The sequence below is a fragment of the Ictidomys tridecemlineatus genome, chromosome 7 (genome assembly GCF_052094955.1).
Source record: "Ictidomys tridecemlineatus isolate mIctTri1 chromosome 7, mIctTri1.hap1, whole genome shotgun sequence".
Lineage (NCBI taxonomy): Eukaryota > Metazoa > Chordata > Mammalia > Rodentia > Sciuridae > Ictidomys > Ictidomys tridecemlineatus.
This window is the reverse complement of record NC_135483.1, coordinates 77,065,415-77,090,110: the sequence shown is the minus strand read 5'-3', so window position 1 is coordinate 77,090,110 and position 24,696 is coordinate 77,065,415. Positions and strand designations below refer to the sequence as shown.

Sequence of the window (24,696 nt, the reverse complement as noted above, 5' to 3'; positions counted from 1 at the left end):
TGAGTCATATTTTTTAATTCAGTTTGTCAATATATGACTTTATTGAAGAGTTTAGACCATTTACATTCAATGTTATTATGGAGAGGTAATTTTTATTTCATGCCGTTTTAATTTTTTTGATGTTTAATTCAGACTTAGTTCTCCTTTGACTATTCTACTGTAATGCATCCCTATGCTGATTTTATCGTTTAGTTTTCATTTTTTCCTTCATGAAATATTTCATTAAGTATGTTTTTTAGCAATCACTTTGTAATTACAAATTCTTTTAGTTTCTGTTTATCTTGGAAGGTGTTTATTTGATTTTCAGTTATGAAGCTTAATTTTTCTAGGTATAGAATCTTGGATAGCACCCTTTTATTTCAGAGCTTGGTATTCCAAGCCCTCCTACATTTTATGGTCTGGGTTGGGTAGGCAGTTGAAATTTGTATTGGTTGACCTATAAATGTGACTGTCCACTTTTCTCTTACAGATTTTAGAATTCTATTCTTATTCTGTATCTTAGGTAATTTTATTATAATATATATTAGAGGAGAACTATTGCAATTTTGTGTATTTGGAGTCCTATATGATTGTTATATTTGAATTTCCATCTCATTCCTAAGGTTTTGAAATTTTTCTAATATTATTTAATTGTGAAGTTTGTACATCCATTTGCTTTGTGTTTCGGAGCCTATGTTTACCCCAATAATCTTACATTTGGTCTCTTGATGTTATCCCATATTTACTGAATATTCTGTTCATGGTTTCTTAATATCTTTTCTTTTTGGCAAACTTTATTTTCAAGATTATATATTTCTGTCTTTGAGGCCTTAAATCTATCTTCAAAGAAGTCTTTCCATTGAATTTTGTTGTTTTTGTTGAGTCTTCATTTCCTGGATTTCTTTTGGTTCTTTTTCCGAATATCTGTCTCTTTATGGAAATTATCTTTAAATTCCTGTATTTTCTCTCTAATTTCACTGCTTACATCTTATTTTAGCTCACTGAGCATATTAACCATGAACTTTCTAAATTCTTTCTCTGACATTTCTTTCCACTGTATTATCAATAGAGTTAGTTTTGAAATGTTATGGGCTGATTGAAGCAGTTTGTTGTTTTGGTTTTGGTATTGCTTGTATATCTACCCATCTACTGGGATGGTTATTATTTCTCCTTTTAAGCAAGGGTCTATTTCATGATCTTCTTTTCCATATGAGCTCTGGATTGGGTTAATATCAGTATATTTATAGTCTGACTCATTGCCTACTCATTGTTGAGTATCAGTCACTTTGGGAGATGCTGCTGGAGCCTACTTACTATAATAAATTCAGAATCAATCCATATATTATCAACATTATGAAAAGGAAAATACTTGTTGATATTGTTTCCACATTTCTGTTTCATTTTTTAAATTATTGATATTGCTCATGATTTATTTTCTAAAAATTTCCCTCTCTGCTTACATTGTCCTCTTTTTCTCATTTTTGGATAGTTTATCTGTTTATGTCCTTACCACATTGATCATGTGGATGTAAGTTTCTGATTTGATAATTACGACATCTCTACCATATTTTAATCTTGTTCTGGAGTTTGCTTTTTATCTACAAACTGTGGGTTTTATGTTATTGATATTGAGGTTGTTGTTTTATCATGATTTCTAATATTTTCTTGATAGACGGGTATGATAGGTTATCTGAAAGGAAGTTATAAGTAGACATTTAGAACTGTGGTGAAAAGTGTGAAGGAAGGGACACATTCTCCAGTACTCAAAGTAAGTTTCATTTATTTAGTAAGCCTCTGCTTCTGGACTGTGATTTCACATATGCCGCTAATTTCCCTCCCTCTTGGCTGGGCAAGACAGCTATCTTGAGCTGAGGTGGGGTGTGTCCCTTCCCTCAGGTCACTAAGACTCTGATAAACTGGTAGCATGTAAGAATCTTTCTCATTAGTTTCTCCTGAAGTCAAGCCTTGTTAGAAACAGAGTGTTCTGGCGTATTTCAGCAACAGCTGCTCTGTGGAATGCTTTTAAATTTCTCTCCAATACATCATGTTTTTCTTTGTTTGTATTAAGGTTTGGTGGCAGAGGTTGGCTTTTGACTTCATGTCTTTGACAGAAGTATTGTTTTAGTCTCAGTTTTTCCAACTTTTTTTTTCCAGTATCCTATATGAAAAAACAGCTATGAAAAAACTCTGAAGATGAATTTTTAAAAATGTAATGGTTAGTTTATAATTATTTGTGAATTTAACTTTTTATAATTTATTTTTAGTCTGATTCCAGTGTGGGCAGAGAATTTATTCAAAATAATTTCAGTTTTTCATTCTCTATCTGATTTTATTTTTATGAACTCATGACATTTTCTTTGTGGCTAAGAATATAGCCTTATCACAGCTTGAAAAGAATAAAATGTATATGTAGACTTTTTAATCTCAATACCAAAGCCATACAAGGACATTTCAAGAAAAGAAAATTACAGGCCAATTTTTCTGATGAACATAGATTCACAAATCTTCAAGAAAATGACAGGAAATCAAATTCATATGAATTAATCATTCACCATGATTAAGAGGGATATATCTCTGGGATACATATGCTTCAACATTTGCAAATCCATAAATGTGAAACACTACATTAACAGAATGAAAGACAAATTCACATGATCATCTCAATAACTGCAGAAAAAACATTTTACAAAATTCAACATCCTTTCATGACACAAACTCTCAACAGATTAGGTATCAAAAGAATATACCTGAACACAATGCAAATCCATTTGTGACCAAACAACAGCTAACATCTTATTCGATGGTGTCAATTAAGAGATTTTCTTCTGAGACCAGGAATAAAACAAAGATATCCATTCTTACCACAGCAATTAGTCAAGACAAAGAAATAAAAGATATTCAAAACTGGAGGAAGAAGTAAAATTGTTGCTGTTGTTTGCTGGTGAAATCATCTTATATTAAGAAAGTACTAAAGACTCCACAAAAATAATTTAGAACTAATTAACAAATACAGTAGAATTGCAGGATATAAACCGATCAGACAAAAATCAATATTTGTATATACTAAAAAGAAATTAACAAAATTCAAAAAAAAATCCACAAAAGCTATAAAATAAAACACTTAAGAATAAGTTTAACCAAGATATTAAAGCTCTGTACACTAAAAATTTCAAAACTTTGCGGAAAGAAATTGAAGAAACATATATCATATAGTCCATGTTCATATATTGTAAGAAATAATATTATTAAAATGTTCATAACACAAAATAAGTCCAGTAAATGCAATTTCTATAAAGGTTTGAATTATATTATTCACAGAATATAAAAACATCTTAAAACTTACATATACAACAACCTCCCCCCGGGGAAAAAAAAAGAAAATGGAAATAACCAAGGTAATCTTGAGGCAAAGTAAGACTGGAGACATCACCCTAGCTTGACTTCAAACTACATAAAAAAAATTAATGTTATCTATTTTAATGATGTAACTATATACTGTTGTAAATGTATTAAAACAGCATGGTACTGGAATAAAAATGGGCCCATTTATCATTTCAGTAGAGAACACAAGAAAGAACCTGACTTTTGACAAAAGGTACCAAGAGTAAATAATGGGAAAAGCACAGGTTCTTTGAGAAAGAGTGCTCGGAAAACTGTATATCCACATGCAGAAGAATGAAATTCACCTTTATTTTACACCAATAAAAAAAATTCAACACAGATTAAAGATTAAAAAGTAAAACCAGAAATTATAAAACTGTTAGAAGAAAATAGGAGGAAAACTATACAACATTCATCTGAGCAATGATATTATGGATTTTGACCCCCAAAAAATCAGGCAAGAAAAGGCAAAAATAGACAAATGGGATTGTATCAAACTAAAAAGTTTCTGCATAATAAAGAAAGTAACAAAATGAAAAGGAAACTTACATAATGGGAGAAAAATATTTGCAAATGCCACATGAAATAAAATGATAATATTCAAAGTATACAAATAAATCCAAGAATTCAATAGCACAAAAAGATAATCATATTAAAAATGGATAAAGGATATGAATAGATATTTCTTAAGAGATGACATATAAATGGCTAAGAGTTTTTAAAAATGACATTCAACATCATTAATCACTAGGTAAATTAAAATTAAAGTCACAATGAAAGATTACTTTATAATTATCAGAATATCTATTATCAAAAAATATTAAAAATAAATATTGGGGCTAGGGATGTGGCTCAAGCGGTAACGCGCTTGCCTGGCCTGCGCGGGGTGCTGGGTTCGATCCTCAGCACCACAATAAAATAAAATACAGATGTTATGTCCACCGAAAACTGAAAAATAAATATTAAAAAATTCTCTCTCTCTCTCTCTCTCTCTCTCTCTCTCTCTTTCTCCTTCTCTCCTCTCTCTTAAAAAAAAATAAGTATTGGCAAGGATATGGAGAAAGGGAACCCTTATATACTGTTGGTTGGAGTATAAATTAATATAGTTGTTATAAAGATTGTTCATAAAACTGAAGCTAGAACAATCATAATGATTTTCCCTTCTGGCTATTTATTAAAGGATTTTAAATGAGTATATTGAAGAGATGTCTGTATTATCATATTTATTGCTGTATTATTCAAATTAGCCAAGACATGGACTCAACTTCTATTAACCAAAGGATGGAAAAAGAAAATGGATAAATATATAATGAGATGCTATTCTCCCTTAAAAAGTAAACTGTATAATTTGTGATAACACAAATTAAGTTGGAGTTCATGGTGCTAAGTAAAATAAATTGGGCACAGTATTTTCAATACAGCACAATCTTATTCATATGTAGAATCTAAAATAATACAACCAATACAAGCAGAGAGCACTATGGTGAGTACCAGAGTTTAGAAAGTGGGGAGAATAATTTGTCTAGGAGACAATATTTCAGTTAGACAAGAGAAACAAATGATATGTATTAGAGATAGAAATAAAAGGACATCTGGGATTTTTACTACTTCTTTGCTGATGTGAGTGAGTGTATAGATGGAGATTATTGATTAACTGAATTACCATTTGGCTAAAGAACAAATATTCATTTCATAACAGTTTTCTGTCTTGACTGACATCTCCCTTTCAACCATATGACTAGATAGCATAGGGTTTACCTGGGGTTTTGTCTGTGTCCAATCTGGGTGCCCATTCTCTCTACCATCTTTTTTGGGATATCCAACACAAAAAGAGAAGTTCAGAGAAGGTATTTGTCATCATCATGTTCCTAAGTTCCTTGACTGTTCTGTTCTCCCTTTCAGAATATCATTAAGTTTAGTGTGCCTGTGCTATGTAGTGTTTTAAATTATATTTACAGAGAGGAATAGAAAAAATTACATTATTATATCATCCCAGAAATAGAATAATATTTCCTTTTAAACTACCATTAACACTTTTCCTTAAAAAAAAAAAAAGAATACTTATTTGGATAATTCTGTTTCCTATTTTCTCTTCCTCCATTGTCCCAATGAAATAGTAATAGAATCATAAAAATTTGACAACGAACATTTAATTATGGGCAAAATTTTTGCTATAATTTGCAAACAGTGTCTAATAAAAAGAATATTTACAATGTAGGAACCTCATTACCTAGCTTCATTTTGTAAAACAGTAAGTAGTATAAAATATGCCTCCTGGGTTTCATTTTATTTTTAGTTTGAGTCTGATTCATATAAGAATAGATTTCATGTCATTAATAATCTGCATGATTTGAAAGAACTTAATCCTATTTAACAATTTAAAGCTTGTATTTCCAGCCTCAAGGATTAAATATCAAATTCATTTGAATTGTTGATGGATTGTAAGTGGTAATGGATTCTACTGAGAAAGGGGCTACTCACCCAGAACAGCTTGTTCAGATGGAACCCACAGCGTGCATAATAAGAAACTGTTTTTCTCCACCTCTCTTATTCCATTAGTCACCATCCAATAGAACATTTTTTATCCTGAAAACAATAAACAATATCCATTCATCAAAGTCAAGTTTCATTTACCTTTTTGCTCTGATCCCTCTTTAACATACTTAATACAGGTAAGCAATAGATAGCTATGAGTAAAATCTAAAAAAATATCTTTGCTAAGATAGTTTCTCATGATGTTTCAAGGTTTTACTAAGTAGTTTATGATATCAATCACTTTGTGCTACTTCTTACTAGTTTGAGAATAATAATTGAAAAATTAAAATTTTATTAGTTTTAGATAACTTAAGAATTTCAGTAGTTTTTTTCAGGCAAAACTTTCACCAGAAAGTATTATAAATGAATATTAGAATACTTAAGACCCAATTATAGAGTCTAGAATTAGTAAAGAGGGATGTAAAATTATATTTTACTATATTTTAAACAAAAAAACCAATTTGAGTAAAAACAAATAATATTTATGACTTTTTCTTAATGTGTACCATTACAAATGTATTGATGGCAAGTAAGTATTTTTCTTTCTTTTTTTTTGCTTTAGAGAGAGAGAGAAAATTTTTTAATATTTGTTTTTTAGTTTTCAGTGGACACAACATATTTATTGTATTTTTTTTAATGTGGTGCTGAGGATCGAACCCAGCACCCCGTACATGCCAGGCAAGCGCATTACCTCTTGAGCCACATCCTCAACTTCAAGTATTTTTCTTAAGTTAATGTCACAATAGCTAAATTTGATGATGGAAGATCACTGAGAGTGTATGTTTACTGACGCCAATATGTTCTCCTATGCCTCCAAGAAACAACCCAAGAAATGGTTTGCAAATCTTTGAAAAAAATTGGAGCATAATATATTTAATAAAGGGCTATTTTTTAAAAATCACATCTTGTTATATGTATCAGTCTGTTTTATCTTGTTATAAAAGAATGCCTGTGACTGAGTAATTTATATGAAAAAAATATTGGCTTATGGATCTGGAATGTGAGAAGTCAAAAACATGACACTGGAAATCTCATGATGAATTTCCATTATGATTTAGCATATCAGGGAGAACAGACAGGGCAGAAAAAGAGATCACAAGGCTCTTGAAATAGCAGCATTAATTCATTCATGAGAATGGAACCCTAATGACCCTATTATCTTTTGAATGTCCTTCTTCCCAATACCATTACAGAGGCAACTTAATGTCCACACATGTCCTGGAGGGGACATACAAACCATAATATCCTGCTATATTTCTGAGGTTGTGGTAGTTTCTAATAAGAAGCTAAAACCCAATGGAAATAAATTAATCATAAGTGGAAAGAATTTTTTCTCATCAAAGTTAAAAAGAAAAGGTAAGCCAGAGTGAATTATGGGTCAAAAGGTTGGTTTAAAGTGGAGGCTGTCATAATGGGTTTTATCCTTTGAAAATGAGTAAATTCAGATCTTGCCTCATGTGATATTAAGAAGATAACTTTTAATAAAACATGCTTTTTGTTTAATAATGCATATATACCTTCCCAAGGCAAATACATTAAAATCAGAGGTTATTTTACAAGGAATATGGTTTGTTTGAGGCTTATCAATTATTTTATTTGCCATACATATTATAGGATTAAAAAGTTGGAAATAATGTTTAACTGTGGTTGTGAGAAAATCTCAGAAATAAGAAAGCTATGAAGGTATACATAGAGTTGAGGGAGTTTGTTTCTTCCTTTGCTAATTTGTTGCTGTTTTTATTTTGAGCCATGTAAGACTAATGTCATAATGCAAAGCTTGCTATAATTTTTCCTCTGAATACGGAAATTCATAAATTGTCACTTCATTACTCAGAAGCTTATTAAATTTCCCATCTGTTTTCCAAAGCCTCATTAAACTTCTCAGAACTTTCCTAGTATAACAAAGGAATGGTTCCCGACAGAAGTTGTGAAAAATATTATAGTTTTTTGACAAGTTTACAAAAATTATTTTATTGTCATTACGAATTCACAGAGTGTTCTCTATGTATGATGTTTATATATGATGATTGATACTTAATGTCCATATAGACAACAAACCTAGGATCACTAATATATTCTCATAGTTCTTTATAATTGAATTTTCTAGGTAAACAATGTTTACTAGTTTTAATGGTACACACACATATATACATATATATATACCTAATATGTATGTGAAGGTATTTTTTCTTGAATTATATTTTGATATAACATGGTAAGATAATCCTCTAATTTTAAAACAGGCTATGTTCTAAAAGAAATTCATGGCAATTTCCTCCATAGAAATACTGTTAATATATTTAATAAACTAGGTTACAGAGCATATTAATCCTGAAGTACAGGATTGGATCTCTAGAAGCCAGAATGGTGCCTTTTGAGCAATACAACAAGAAAAAGAAAATTGACTTCGTACTTAGTGGAACAGCACAGAGTTTGGAAACATTTATAAATGGAGGTGATTTTTGGAGGCTTCCTCTCTAAAGACTTTCCCGCCCCAAGTCAGAGGGTCTAGGGGAATCTAGGCTGCCATAAGAGACTTTTCAACTATATAAGGTATTAGTAGAGGCTTGACTCCCAGTAATTCTGCTTTCTGGCTAATCTCTATAAATCTTCATTTTCTCATTTTGAATTTTGAAAGTGCCTATCTTAAAGTTTCCTCTAGAGAAGCAATATTCTGTGATCTGAACTAAAGTATTGAATTTATAATCCAATGGATGGAATGTTTCAGATGCTTAGTAAATGTGTGTCAGAAATCCTTGCTAAAGAATTAATGCTGTGTTGAAGTTTGCATTTTAGAAGAGGGTGACTGGTAATCTAAATGGATCGTCATTGGACTCTTTGGATCTTATAAATGAGGCAATTTGATATTTAAAAGGCTAGGTAGGTATTTTGGACCTGTCTTCATCACAAATTAAGAAATAGGTCCCAGTTCATTCTGCTGTTCACAATTTTCCGACTCTTTCTGGAACCAAATATTTTCTAAACCTCTGAGAAATTGTTTTTCTTACTGCAAAGTTACTCAGAGCACAGAGATGAGAAATGAGGACAGAGTAGGGCATCTACCTAACAGCACAGGTCCTCATAAATCAGTTTCCATACTATAAATTAAACTAAAGGAGAGGGAAATGAATCAGGACCAAAAAAATGACATCAACTTCATATGTATTTATGTAACTTACATACAATCTTGGTTTTTTTTGTGAGTGTGTGTATGTGTGAAATTTCATTTCGAATTATAAATTTCATTAGAAACAGGAATATATGGCAAAGAAGACATCTTTCTTTTGAAGTACTGGGAATTACTGAGAATTCTCAAACATTTTTATTTCTCACTGATATTATTTTCTCCTTGTAACATTACTTAGGACAAATAATGAACTTAATCTACTTATTTGTTTCAAGGGTCCTGAACATCCTTTTTCTTGTTAGATGATGAAACTCACATCAATGATTTTCTGTTAAAGCTAACATATTAACTGCTTCCAAAATACACATCTGTCAAGAGAAACATATCCGTGGTATGATGTTTTTTCCCCCCTTTGTGTCAAAAATCACCATGGACATATAGAAAAAAAAGGAATTAATTCTTAAAATTTAATTAATACAAATAATAATATTCGCAATTTGGAATTTTAAGATTGAAGTTACTCTTGAAAGTACTTTTCTAAAAGGAAATATAATAAAATACAGAGCATGGGACAAAATACTGTTTTATTTTTCTGTACCTAAAGAAATACTAGCAAAAGTTACAATAATCATGAAAATATTTAAAAATGGAAAAAGTAAAGAGAATTTCAACCTAAACAATTCTTTGATTAATTAAATATATATGATAGAATTAAATGGGAGCTGAACAGTCCTTGGTTGATTCATTACCCAATGTGTTAAGATTAGCTGCTTAAATTTAGGCCTTTTAGTGCCCCAGATAATTTTTTTAAACTACATCAGCAAGTTCCCCTTCAAATTTATGGCCCCAGGTTTAAAGACATTGGCTAACATTTACTAAACAATTTAATATGAGAAAAATGGTGTGACATGGCATGAAAGAGCTATTTCTATTTTCTTTACATTAATTTAAAAGCAATTAAAAATATCGTGAAACATAAATCTTAAATATCAAGGTCCTAGAATTTTGTAAAACACATTGGAAGTAAAGATTTTTACTACATCCTGGCAATTTAATGAGTTTCTATTGTCATTTACTACCTAAGCAATGGGGGTCAGGTGCTACAGGCAAATAATAAACCTTAAATCCAAATCACAGAGAAGCAGAGGTATAGAATAGAGGTCTCATCCCATACATAGTAAAATGAAAATTATATATTGATCAAATATGTTTTGTAAATCACTGTTATCTTAAAGCTTTTTTAAGAAATTAAAAGTAAATGAGGGGGGCTGGGGGTGTGGCTCAAGCGGTAGCGCGCTCGCCTGGCATGCGTGCGGCCCGGGTTCGATCCTCAGCACCACATACCAACAAAGATGTTGTGTCCGCTGAGAACTAAAAAATAAATATTAAAAATTCTCTCTCTCTCTCTCTCTCTCTCTCTCTCTTTCTCTCTCTCTCTTCTCTCTCACTCTCTCTTTAAAAAAAAAAAAGTAAATGAGGGTTGGCACAAGTCACTGTGCCAGAATGACACAATGAGGACTTAGGAAATTTTACTCTTCTGGTAGCATGAAGAGAAAAATAGTCAAAATTACCAGAATTGACTTTTGTAAGAATTGTGTCAATTAGCCAGATGTTTTTCAATAAGTAAAACATTTATTAAAGACAAAACAAATGGGTAAATTTTTATAAGAACACAGAGTTTTGAAGCATGTTAACTTACTTCATTCCTATTATTCTTCCCACTGTTGCCTTAATATATCCTAAAATACATAGTAGGTCTGAAGTCCACTGTTGAAAGGTGCAGACTAGGCTTGGAATTCCTCAAAAAGACTTATACAAAGAAAGACGTATTATTTATTTATTTTTTTTTCTGAAAGCTCCTCAGAAAGTTCTCTTTGTAGTTCTCCTCATCATTTGACCTGACTTAGACTGTGCTCTTTGGAAAAGGTTCTAATTCTAGATATTTACTGAAAACAATCTCCAGCAGTGGTTGAAGATTGTAACTATCTGAATTGGCAGCACCATTTGGGGAAAACAAGAAAGTAGTGAATAATGCAGGAACATCTATTAGATGATATGTTCACAATGAACTTTGAAATTTTCCCATAAGTGCCTGAGATCCTAGGAGGACATATGATTGGCCAAGTCGGTATGCATGACCAGGAGATCCCTTCTGACCCATCTTAAGACTCTGGAAGAAGGAATCAAAGAATTGTACAGAGTTGTAAACAGAGCACTGAAGGAGTGCCACAACCCACACAAAGCACTCTGCAGAATGTTAGAAGACTTTACTAGAAATTATTACACAACTATTCATCAAACATTTGGGTGAATACTAAGCTAAATCATAAAAGATTTCTAGACTTCATAACTCCAGAAAATCACTAACAAAACAAGCAAGAACAGTAACAACAAACTGTAATAGCAAGTTCTGGAGAAGGATGGCAATCTCATTTCCAGGATATATTATCAAATCAAAAGAGCCACAGCTGAGTTTTTTAAAAAGAAATCTTCAGAGAAACTAAACAACTGATTTTAGTTTGTGAAGAAAGAATAATACAACTTTAAGATTTCAAAATATTTTAATCTCAATAGAGTAACTAAGACTTGCTAGCCTACCAAAATAATGAAGAAAAATTCAGACTCTCAGAAATTTGCACAACAGTGTCAAGTGTACCATCAAGTCTACACAAAATATCAATACCAGGAGAACAGAGAGAGAGAAAGGGGCAGGAAGATTACTTGAAGAAATGATAGTTTGGAGTGTCCTAGATTTGATTTTAAAAAATTCATCCACACATTCAAAACTTCACTGAACTCCACATAGGATCAGTAAAAAAAAAAAAAGAAAAGAAAGAAAATTTAAAAAAAAAAAATACAAACTTGAGTAAATTTCAAAAGCCTTACACAGAAAACCTTGGAAATAGCAAGAGAAAACAAATCGTAAGAGATCATTTATAAGAGTAACAGATGATTTATCACAGTAAAACTAAGAAAATCAGAAGGTAATGAAGATGTATCTTGGTGCTGAAACATAAAGGACATGAGAGCAGTGTCCTTTATTCAACTGAAATTTCCTTCAAAAATAAAGGAGAAATTAAGCCATTTCTTTAGAAGAAAAATAAGCATAGCATTTTCCATTACTAAACATGTACCACAAGAAAGATTCCTTCAAAATAAAATGAAAGGACACTAAATAATAACTTAAATCCACATTTCAAAATAAGAACACAATTGAAGGTAACCACACAATTAAATGTATAGGAAAATGTAAGTGTATTATTATTTTACCATAACCATAACTAATTTAAAATACTGTATGGATATTTTTAAAAATATTTTTAATATTTTAAATATATTTTTTTAGTTGTTGATAGACCCTTATTTTACTTATTTTATTTCTGTGTGGTGCTGAGAATTGAACCCAGTGCCTCCACATGCTAGGCAAATGCTCTACCACTGAGCCACAACCCCAACCCACCACATGAATATTTTATTTAAAATATTTTCTTTACATATAATGAGAACTACACTAGAAGTTATAATTTTTTTTGTTTCAGTGTTCAAGCAAAATTCAGAAAACTCAAGAACAGAAGTATATTTATATTTCTGCTTGCAATATTCCTTTTTCTTCCCAATGCTTCTATTACTATTTTTTTTTTATTTTTGAACTATCTTTGAGCCATGATTTTAGGTTAAGTCTTCTGGTGATATAGTCATGTCATTTTTATTTGAGAATTTCTTGATTTCCCCTGGATTTCTCAGCAGAAATCATACAGCCACTTCCTGCTGGCTGTATGATTTCTGATGAAAAGTTCTCTGTCATTTCATTGTGTTCTCCTGTAGGTAAGGTTTTGTTTTACTCTTGCTGCTCTCAGGATGTTTAGCTGTCTTTAGCATTCAGAAGATTGACTGATATGTCTTGGCAAGGATTTCTTTGACTTTATTCTTCCATCTATTCGCTCAGCCTTTTAGATCTAAAAGATCTAGTCCTCTGCCAATTTTAGTAATTTTTATGTCATTTTTTTAAATATTTTTAGTTCAGTGTTTCTCTGCCTCTTTTGAACTCAGATGGCATAAATCTTACATTACCCGTTAGATAGCTCATTGAGGGGATTTTCATTTTTCAGTATGTTTATACCTTTTGTTTTTTGCAGCTGATTTTCATTATTTTTTCATTCAGTCATTAATTCTTTCTTCGGTCTCATTCCTTCTGTTGAAACTTCCATTTAATGTATTAGTATATTTTTCAGTCCTAAAATTTCCATTTTGTTCTTCATTAAGTTATCTACTTTTCTAAGATTTCTATTTCTTTTCTCAGACTTTCTATGTTTTTGTTTGTCTTAAGCATGCAACTTCTCATTGGAAAAAAATTAGGACTATTCTAAAATATTGAACATATAATTCCAAAATAAGTGTCATCTTAATGTTGGCAAATATTGATTGTGTTTTCCTTTGCAGTTGAGTTTTTACTGGTCTTTGGTAAAATGAGTAATGTTCCATTGCAACTAGAAATTTTGATTAATTTGTCAAGAGATTCTATATTTTATTTAAACCTTCTTTTTGTGTAGTTACCATTAACACTGCTTTATCACATTAGGAAAAGTACCACATTGTTCTTGCCAGGTAAGAGCAGAATTTCAGGCTCCCCACTCAACCTTTATTGATGGTTGAGCAGTGGGCTCTTCATTACTAATATTCAAGAGTAGGAGTTCCAGGTACCCAGGAAGCCTTCACTGAAACCTACGTGACTGAGATGAGATGGATTGCCTCATTAACGTTTATCTCCAATTTTCTTATATTTGTTTTATAGATACTATATGGAGATCTTAGCAGTACTTAGTGGAAAAAATAGGGAAAATATGTCTAGTTCATCTTTCCAATTAAGCATATAATTTGAAAGTGAAAAAGTGTTAAATCATATAACTTGCAAACAACAATCAAAAGGAAGCCAAAATAGGTACAGTCATTTCACACTAAGAACTTTAAGACAAGAATTTTTTTTTTAAGATACAGGGAAAGGAGTTTTATGATGAAAAATTCAGCAATTCCTCAGGGAGGTGTATCAAATATAAACGTATTTGATAAGAACAGATGTTCAAAATATGCAAAGAAATACCAATGGAATTGAAAGGTAAAATGAAAAATATGACTGATGAGTTGTAGATTTCAATATTACATTTCAAGTATTGGATAGAACAAGTAGGCAGAAAATTAAAAACATGCAGGAGACTCCGTAAACATTATTAACTAACCAGATGTTGAGATATTTTAGAACTGCCCACCAAACTAAAGTATAACACAAAATTTTCTCAAGTGTTTGTGCAACATTATCTATGATAGACCAGGTTAAACAAAAAAGCCCCAATGAATGTAAAGTAAGCAAAATACAAATTGTGTTATAGGACCGTAATGGGAATGGGAGGACAATAGAAACAGATAGTGAGGGATATCTGAAAAATATACAAATGTGGGGAAATAACACAACATATTTCTAAATAGCCAAAGAGTCAAAAGGAAAATCACAAAACCAGAGAATATGTGAGATAAAGAAAAATAAAATCATATTATATCAAACAGGGATTATAGTTTGCTTAGAGCAAAATTTATAGTTGCAAATACTATCCCTCCCAAAAAGTAAATCTTAAATAACCTGTCCTTTTCAATAAGAAACTAAAATGAACAAATAAACAAGATGAAAAAAACAAACAGGAATTAGAAATGATAACTATTGAACAAGAAGTACATAAATAGAGAAGAGAAATATAATCAAGAAAAAATGAAAAAACACAAAAAGTGGAAATAAGTTAAATATTAAAAAATGATGAAGAGAGAAAAAAATGAGCTATGTTACACAAGTTTTGTATATTTTTCAGCAATAAATAGAATTGAAGTAATAATGCCTGTTACTACATAGGTGAAACTTGAAATAGATCATGTTAAATAAATCTAGGCAATCACATAAGATCTTATCTGTATGAAATTATTTATGTCCAGTTCAAGGTGATCTATAGATAAATATATTTATGGTTAGCAGGAACTAGAAACAAAGGAAATGGAGTGTGATTTACAATAAGATATTTTTGAAACATACAAATTTTCTGAAGTTTGATAATGGTGATGTTTATGCAACTATGTAAATATACTGAAACTCATGAAATGTTTCAAATAGGCAATTTTTTTCTTCTGTTTTATTTTTATTAATTTTTTAATTTTTTAAAATTTTAATTTGTTATATATGAAAACATAATGCATTACAATTCATATTACACATATACAGCATAATTTTTTATATCTCTAGTTGTACATAAAGTAGAGTCACATCCTTCATGTCTTCATACATGTACTTAGGGTAATGATGACCATCACATTCCACTGTCTTTTCTATCCCTATGACCCCTCTCTTTCCCTCCCTCTCCTTTTCCCCTTTGCCCTATCTAGAGTTCATATAATCTTCCCATGCCCGCCCCCACAGCATATTATGGATTAGCATCCTTAAATCAGAGAAATTATTTGGCAATTGTTTTTGGGGGGGGCATTGGCTAATTTCACTTAGCATTATATTCTCCAGCTCCATCCATTTACCTGCAAATGCCATGATTTTATTCTCTTTTAATGCTGAATTGCATTCCATGGTGTATATATACCAAATTGTCTTTATCCATTCATCTACTTAAGGGCATCTAGGTTGTTCCACAGTTTAGCTATTGTTAATTGTTCTGCTATAGCATTGGTAAACATCGAAGTGGGTATGTCCCTATGTTATGCTGTTTCTAAGTCTTTTGGGTATAGACTGAGGAATGGGATAGCTGGGTCAGTTTTCCAAGGATTCAAATAGGTGAATTTTATAGCATGTAAATTTTATTTTCATAAGGGCATTGTGGGGAAAAAAAGATTGCTACATAAGGGCGTTGTTAAGATAGAAATCATGTTAACTTACACATTAATGGCATAGGTAAATTTGACTGTGACTTATGGTATGCAGAAGAAAGAAGCAACGTGTGTGTGGGGGTGTATGGGTGTGTGTGTGTGTGGTGATGATGGAAATTTTTTTGTGTGTGTTGACTGTGAATTAATGAAGAATATTGAAGATACATTAGACCTTGAATAAGGAATGAGGATCATAAAGGAAATGAAAGAGAAGCTTATGATACGGAAAAGAAAGACTTGAAATCAAAAGTCAGAAGGGAAAAATTAATAGTTTTATTAGACAAGGAATTTATAAAATGTAAATTTCCCAATGATTTTAATGTTCTGTTTATACTATAGAAGATTTATTTTATACTTAAATTATTCTCTGAATGGGTTATGACTGTGAAACTGTGTGAAGAAGGTATGAAAATGTAGATGGTGACTAAATTATTGAATTCTCTGAATGATACTGTTTGTTGTCCTTATAGTGGACTCTGAAAGTCATTAGAATTTTCTGAGGAGTAAGAAAATTATAGATATTATGCCTAAATCAACACCTAGAAATTATTTAGAATTTTGATTAAAAAGCAAATCTATTCATACAAATTAACTCATCTTCCTTCTATCACACGTATCCTCTGCCTTACATGTTGTTACTCTTAACAGACTTTTTAATTATACTTTATGATATTCATTTTTTGTGGAGAAGTAGAAGCAAAATATTCTTAGGAATGAGTTCTTGAAAGATTTAGTGGAAAGGAAGTAGAGGCTAGAAACCATCTCTTTGGAGAAGCCTTTTTCCTTAAATAGAGCAGAGAAATGGATCTTTGTGCAGAATCAAGAATCTTTCTCAAAGGTTTGGGAAATTAGTATGCAATAGTCTACCCTTATATTCTTTGGGGATACATTCTAAAACCATAAAAAGAACTGAAACTGATACAGATACTTCTAAATTTATACTGAAATTAATAAATCATTAAGTAAAACATTTTTAAGTCAGAATTCTTTAATACTGTGATAACCCATCATAAATTCAAAATATTTCTTCTCTTCCTCTCCTCTCTCTTCCTTTGAATTTTATTCCTGCCAATTACTCACTAACTACTGCATTCTACCTGTAGTGACCTTGTTTTTCCTCAAGCTTCCTAGAATAGAATATATCTACCTCAGGATCTTTGAAATCATACTTCTCCTACCTAGAATATTTTCTGAGAAATATCAAAATGTTTCATTCTTTTTATTTCTTCCTTCAAGTTTTGCTCACATGACATTGTGGTTTTCCTGTACCACAGCCCCTAACATAATATGTACTCAATGTCCTGCCTTATTTCCTTGACCGAACATAGCACATTCTGATATTATATTAATTTGTTTTTATTTGTTTTTTTAGGTATACATGAGAATAGAATCCATTCTGATAAAATTATATAAGCATGAACTATATCTTATTCTAATTAGGTCGCCATTCTTGCGGGTGAGCTTGATGGTGGAATTCACCTAGGTATTTTTATATATGTACATGGGAAAATTATGTCCGATTCATTCTACTCTCTTTCCCATTCTTATCCCCCCTCCTTTCCCTTCATTACCCTTTTTCTAATATACTGAATTTCTTTTTTCTTCTTCCCTCCCCCTTTATTGTGGTTTAGCTTCCTCATAACAGCAAAAACACTTGACCTTTGGTGTTTTGGGGACTGGCTTATTTCACTTAGCATGTTAGTCTCCTTCTTCCCTCCCCCTTTATTGTGGTTTAGCTTCCTCATAACAGCAAAAACACTTGACCTTTGGTGTTTTGGGGACTGGCTTATTTCACTTAGCATGTTAGTCTCCTTCTTCCCTCCCCCTTTATTGTGGTTTAGCTTCCTCATAACAGCAAAAACACTTGACCTTTGGTGTTTTGGGGACTGGCTTATTTCACTTAGCATGTTGGTCTCCAGATGCATGCATAATCATATGATATTTATTTATTTCCCTGTTTTTTTTCCTCCCATCACAAGAATATTAACTCCCATCTGTTTTGTTTTATTTCTTTGTTTGTTGTCTGTTTTGTTTGCTGCTATATTTTTCATCAAAAGAAAGTAATGAATGTATAGGAAGCTCTCTAAAAACATGCCTTGAATGAATGGATGACTGAGCACTTAAAATTTGGAGCTAGCTTTTACCTAATGAGATTCACAGAGTTGATCAAGATTTTAAAAAAAAAAACTAATTGAAAGTTTATAGTGCATAACTTTGTGGAAACCCTCTGTGGATATTTCACAGATGGACAGAAATGTAGCTTTAAAATTCACTAGAAATGAGTAAAAGAGTAGTGACTCACTGTTATGGGTTTGCCTGGAGGTGATCACTGAAGCCCTAGGTAAGTGTGCACTTGCCCAAGCTGGCTACTGAGGCAGAGGAAAGATGAGTTGGCACTGGATCCAAGGCCAACTTTAAATCTCTTGCTTTCTCTTCTAGTTACTTGTTTGTTTTTTGTCTACCATCCTCCCAAAAAAAATGGTGTAAAAAGTCTCAATGAACATTAAGTTATTGATGACCAATTGACAGGAAAGAAAAATTAAAAACCTTAATTTTTATGTAAAAAAAAAGCCTTGATATTTGGACATCTGGGATTTTTTGGTAAACAACGTATATTCTCCAATTTCATAAAGATGGCATAGAATGACTTTGAAAAAATGTTATTTGTTACAGTACTTTTGCCTAGTTGTAACATTTAACAACATTCTCCTCCTCTCTGAGAATGAATTGCGTGTTCTAAGGTTATCTTCCATGTCCCAAGACTTTTCAACCATTTTTATATCAGATGAACTTAGAATGGGTTGACACAAAAAGTATCTGTCTGTGTGGGAATGAAGCTGGCCACACAAAGGATGACAGTGTGAGTGGAGGGATTCCTGGGCGAGTGAGTAAAGGCAAGAGGGAACCTTTCGGGTTACAAATAGCATCATCAGTACTCCTGAAGTGGATAAATGGAAAAAAAAGCTCCTAAATTATGGTGGAGTTAGTAAAATGATTTTTGATGAAATAATTTTAGACAATTAAAATAGTTAAATAAATAGTCTTGACTATTTTCTAAAATAAATCACTATTTGCCATAGAACACTAGAAATCCTGAAGGTCTGAAAGGAATTACTAAGGCAACCTAGTTTTATCTGCAACATAATGCAGGTCTATGAATACACACTATGCTTTTCTTAGCTTCTATTTAATGACGTGAAAAAAAATTCCTGGGTGAATTGTTTTATTTAAATAACTATGTTACATAAGAGATGCTATAATGATTTCTAATTGACTCCCTATTTTGTATTATTTTCTACTGCCACATACTATAAATTACAAACACTATAAGTCGTGGGTGAATTAATTGTAATTGTGCATCCTTTATTAAGAGTATACAATGAAAGAACAGAAAATTTATCTATAATTTCATGGTTTATTATCCATTAGTTATCTTCATTGTGGTAAGTGCTTCATTCATATTAACTTTATTAAATATATAAATATACTAGTCTTCTCTCAAACCTCTCAAACCTCTTGGAATTAAAATATATTTATGAGACTAATGTTGGTTTGTCACAAAAATATTTATGATATCATATTTTTTAAAGAGAGAGAGAAAGAATTTTTTAGTATTTATTTTTTTAGTTTTTGGTGGACACAACATCTTTATTTTATTTAATGTGGTGCTGAGGATCGAACCCAGCATCCCATATGCATGCCAGGCGAGTGCGCTACCACTTGAGCCACATCCCCAGCCCCTGACATCATCTTTTAAAATCTATTATGAAGAGTAAAACCCAACCTTGTGAGATATATTTCTATTCAGTGTTTATCAAACCTGAAATTACATACATGGGTGATGAGAATACTTCATCTTCCCAACTCTTTTTCCACAATGTTTTCAATATATCTATAATAGGATATTTACATACTGACCAAAAATATCTACATTAGAAATTACCTTTCATGCATAAAATATCATCGATTCAAAGAATTTTCATTGCAATTGAAAAATGCCTAATTTTCCAAATTTTTCAATGAATTTTATTTCCGTTTTAGCTCTTTTATTTCTCTTTCCCTTTTAGGAGCTGGAATTTTCAAATTTATTTGCTGTTCTTCACTGCATTCATTCATTCTTTGCTGCCAAAGTAGCTTGTTTGGACCCTCTATTTTTAGGCAATCAGGCTACTGCTTCTGCTGCTGCCAGCTCTGCTACTACAAGCAAAGCAAAGTACACAACTTGACATACTGATTTCCGAACTGACAGTTACCCCAACTAGATAAACAGACTAAACATATTCATCATTTTACTCCCTGGAGAAACCATGATATCACCAAGTCAACAATGGAATCAGATTGAAGTTTCAGCAGAAAAAAAAGATGGTCATGACTCATCTCAAATGCATTTCTATTCTGGAAGGCATCTGTAAATAATCCTAGATGAACAAGACAGCCTGTTCTCACTTGGTTGATGTGTATCCACATACTGCTTTCACCAAATGTGAAGATCAAGAAATGAATGGTATGAAGATGTATGTAAATAATATAAAAAAGTTGTAAGCTACCTATAAATAAAAATAATAATTAAATGGTTATTTCTGTATTTTAGATTATTTTGTATGACAAATACATATTGGGCCAGATCATGAACCCCTGCCCTGTCATTGTATTATGAGTGTAAAGAGGCTAAAAAACAAAAATGACAGCAAGGAGCATGCAAAAAAAAAAATCATCAAAAGAGAGAAGCACTTTAATTTGCTAATGTAAATTTCTCCTTGTGTTCTTACTCCATGATTCTGCACTGGCACTCTGACTTTCTTTATCTTGTTGTAAAATATCCTCAAGAACTGCATAATGATAATTACATTGACCTATGACAGGCACAATGTGAAATGAACTGTGTCTCCCTCGAATCAATGTTATTGAAAATGTTTTATAAATTTGCCAGTATCCACCAAATATGCCAAAATGTATTAATTTGATTATGTATGATGGAAACATTTGTGAATCTCTTTGTTCGTTCCTTCATTTTAAACAGATTTATATTTTACCTAAGGAGATTTATTATCAAATTACAGTTTCATAAATTTTCAGTGACCCTAAGAACTTTTGTAGAGAAAATAAATATCAACAAATATGATGTAAGAGAAATTCTTTGTAACCCTGACTCTACCAATCATGGACTGAAAAAATCCTTACAAAGCAGTCTCAAAGCTATTAACTATGTTAGCTATCCAAGAGTTTTCCATTGGAGCAATATTTTATGAGAACATATGGTGAGATTGGCAATTAAATTTAAAATTTATATCTATGTCATGAAATTACGCAGGTTATTTTGGTTGTCTTGTTTTAGAATTTTAAAAGTGCAGAGCTGAAAATTTGAAAGCATTGGAGGTACACACCCACAACTCAGAGTCCAGTTGTGGAAAGTGAAAAACACCCTCTGTCCTTTATTATAGTTTTATTGACATCTGCTTTTAAACTAGAAGCTGCTTATTTCATAGTTAAAAAATAAATTTTTAATTAACACACCTTTACCCTATGAAACACTTAATGTTTCCTCTCAAAATTACCAAGCATCTAAAATATGGTTTATTTTTTTTTATTTTTTTAAATATGAGAAAATGTGTCACTCAGGAAAGAGACAAAAAATTGTTTAAAGGACAAACATCCATTGAATTAAAAAAAGACATCAACCTGTTTTCAGTGTCATTAGAAATTTATTAACTTTATATCTGATAATTCTTAAATATATTAAATGGAAAAGAAAAAGTGAAGGTGGATAGTTGGACCTGAGAAAATGTTGTTAGATCTAAGATACTTTATCAAAAGAACTGTGATAAATATAATAATGTCTTAATATAATTTATTTTTACCATAAAACTGAATTAATATCTACAAGGAGGATAGCACATTGGATTTACTGCTCATATATTGATCAAATACAATAGTTATAATAAAATTTGAAGCCCCGGGAAAGTAGAGAGAAGTGTCCACCTTCAGTTTCTAAGCAGTGGCAGATGGCTCACAATAGAACTTCTGCTACTAACTAGAATTAAATTGCAATATGCCTCATATTGAGGAGACCCCAGTGTGCCCACAGCAGGAAGAGCAGGTATTGATGCCACAGGAAATGCGCTGGTCATCTATAAAGAAAAATAAGAAAAACAAACTTTTAAACTTTACATGAGTTATAGAATAAGTAAGAATCATTTCAAATTTTTATAAAAATCCCATTTTAAAATGCAAAAAAAAAAATAATATCCTTTGTTGTGTCAGGAAAATCTATCTCATGCTCATATAGATGATGATAGGCAAGTTGTACACTGAAATATATAGGAGCTTTGTCTTTGTCCACCATTAGCACACATGCACACACATATATCTGTGTATGTGTGTGTGCATATGTATACGTATATATGAGAAAAAAATCTGATCACAAATTGAAAGTATATTTTTAGTATATGTTGACTTATTATGCTTTAAGTCACATTGTAAATTATAGATCAAATTAAAATTTATTCCATTATCTTTATTGTTGTTAGTTTTGAAACTATTAATTTAAAAAAAAACAGGCCTAAATTGCCATTTAATATGACTAATCATGAAATAGCCACCAATAAGAAAATACTATTCTGATTTTCATTAATTTGGCAACTGGTATTTCATGTTTTATTTTCAGCGTGATTAACTATTGTTATTTGTTATGACTTGGACAACTTGAATGAGAAAGCTGAGCGAAAATACAAATTTCTATTTCTCATGAAATTTAGGCTTAGATGCATGAGATTCATTCATAACATCCTGGTTTGTACATTGGTCAAATTTTAACAATAGAAGGCTTCATTATGTGTTAACCCCTCCAGTGCCTTGGTATGTGTAGGTATGTTTGTGTGTGCACGTGTGTTATGGGCTCGAGTGTGGGTATGTGCGTGTTCAGGGTAATCTTTAAATGGTTCATTGCAGTGTACGTAGTACGAGCTTAAAAGAGACTATTACAGGTGCATAGGTCAAAGAAGGGAGTTCAAAATCATTTGAAAATCGTTAACTAAAGTAATAATGTCTTATGCTTGATGAAAAATAACAAATCAAATCATTAAATCAGGTATGCTTTAAATTTGTTATATTGCAACAAGTATTTATTTTAAAATATTTTAACAGATAATATAAACGTAAGGTATTCCCCAATACTTGCCACAATGTTTTTTTCCATCCAACCTTAGATTTAAAGGGAGAACATTCAGCTAGGCATTTCTTCCCCATATTTCAGGCATGTGCCAACTTCTTGTTTTAAAATCTTCACTCATAAAAACTGTCATTCATCAAGACAAAACTCATTTCCTTGGCAACAAAGGCCAGGTCCATATTAGCAAGCAGAGCAATTTTCCTTTGGGTGCATTAGTTTATGGATCCACATTTCTCTCATTTACAGTGACAAAGCTTGTTCATAAACTTTGTCTCTGTTGAATGCTGGATGTAAGGGAAGCTTGATTTATTACTGAGGAAAAGTAATAATCCTAACAATAATTTAGAATTACTGCTAGAAATCAGCAGTGTGTGAGAAGCTTTAAAAGCACAAGGACAATCTTGTGCTTAACTTTTTAAGGTAAGTGTCGATGTTCCAGTATTGAGAATAAACATTTTTGCTACTATTAATAATGCTGTATTCCATGAGCTCTCCTTAAGGAATCGCTTTATCCATACCTCTAAAATTGATGTTTATGATTTATTCTTATGACCTACTACTTTAAAATCATCATGTCACTTCTTTGCACATTATAATTTACTTTTAAAGATAAATAAAATATTATAAATATTATATATTTTATACATATTAAAATGCAATGGAAATATCAGAAATACAAAATGTAAATATATTTATTTCATTTTTAATTGTTTTGGTGGATGTTTGTAAAATGTAAATTAATATCTGTGACAAAAACTTGTCACTTCATTCTTTCAGTTAATTAATGTACTACTAATAAAACTGTACCTTTTTTAATGAAGTATATGGGAAAATAAACACAAATTTTTTTACTACCTTTTTGTGTTTTTACTTCTTTGGGTTTGAGTCTTAAGTTGATGCATGTTTAACCCACGATCCTGAGAGACTTAACTGCAATAAAAGAGGAAAGAGATGACCTGTCTATGAAAAAAGTGCACACCATTTGAACATAATCTGTTCAGGTTCATCAATATTTATGAAGGCTTGATATCTGACCTTTAAAAGACACCAAAGATTGAAGAAAGATGCTATTTGCCAAATTACTTAAACAACCTAGGAGTTATGATTTTGAAAGCATGACAACTTTGATATCCTTATAATGGTCCATTAGAAGCTGAATCTATATTGCGGGGACTGAGCTGAGAGGACATTATTATCTTGTCATTAGTAATTGAGAAGTGGTTCATCACTTTATACCCTACAAGACCACAATTGTCTTTCAGGTCATTGCAGTGTCATGGTGCTCTTAGAAAACATTTTTAGAACAATTCTGATATCTATATCATTCTTACTAAATGAACATTTTAACCTTCTCTCGCTTTTGTTGAAGTTTTTCATTTTAAAAAATAAAACAAAAACAAACCTCAATTAAAAAAAGAGTACATCACCATCATAGGTAATGTAAATGATTAAAAATAATCTAAAATGAGAGCTATCATCCTAGAGTTCAGGAGTCTGAGGCAAGAGGATTGCAAGTTTGAGATCAGTCTCAATAACATAGCAGGGCCCTAAGCAACTTAGCAAGACCCTGCCTCAAAGTAAAAATTAAAGAGGACTG

General features: G+C 31.4%; 1 protein-coding gene across 9 annotated transcripts in view; it reads left to right on the top strand.

Moving 5' to 3' along the window:
* Positions 1-23,953, top strand: part of Sntg1 (syntrophin gamma 1) — an 800,188-nt gene extending 776,235 nt beyond the window's left edge. For all 9 annotated transcript variants that reach the window (XM_078017191.1, XM_078017195.1, XM_040294069.2 and 6 more), the window contains one exon: positions 19,999-23,953. In XM_078017191.1, coding sequence (XP_077873317.1) covers positions 19,999-20,157 — 159 coding nt within the window. In that variant the 3' untranslated portion in view covers positions 20,158-23,953. The remainder of the gene's footprint in view (positions 1-19,998) is intronic.
* The last annotated feature ends 743 nt before the right edge of the window (positions 23,954-24,696 follow it).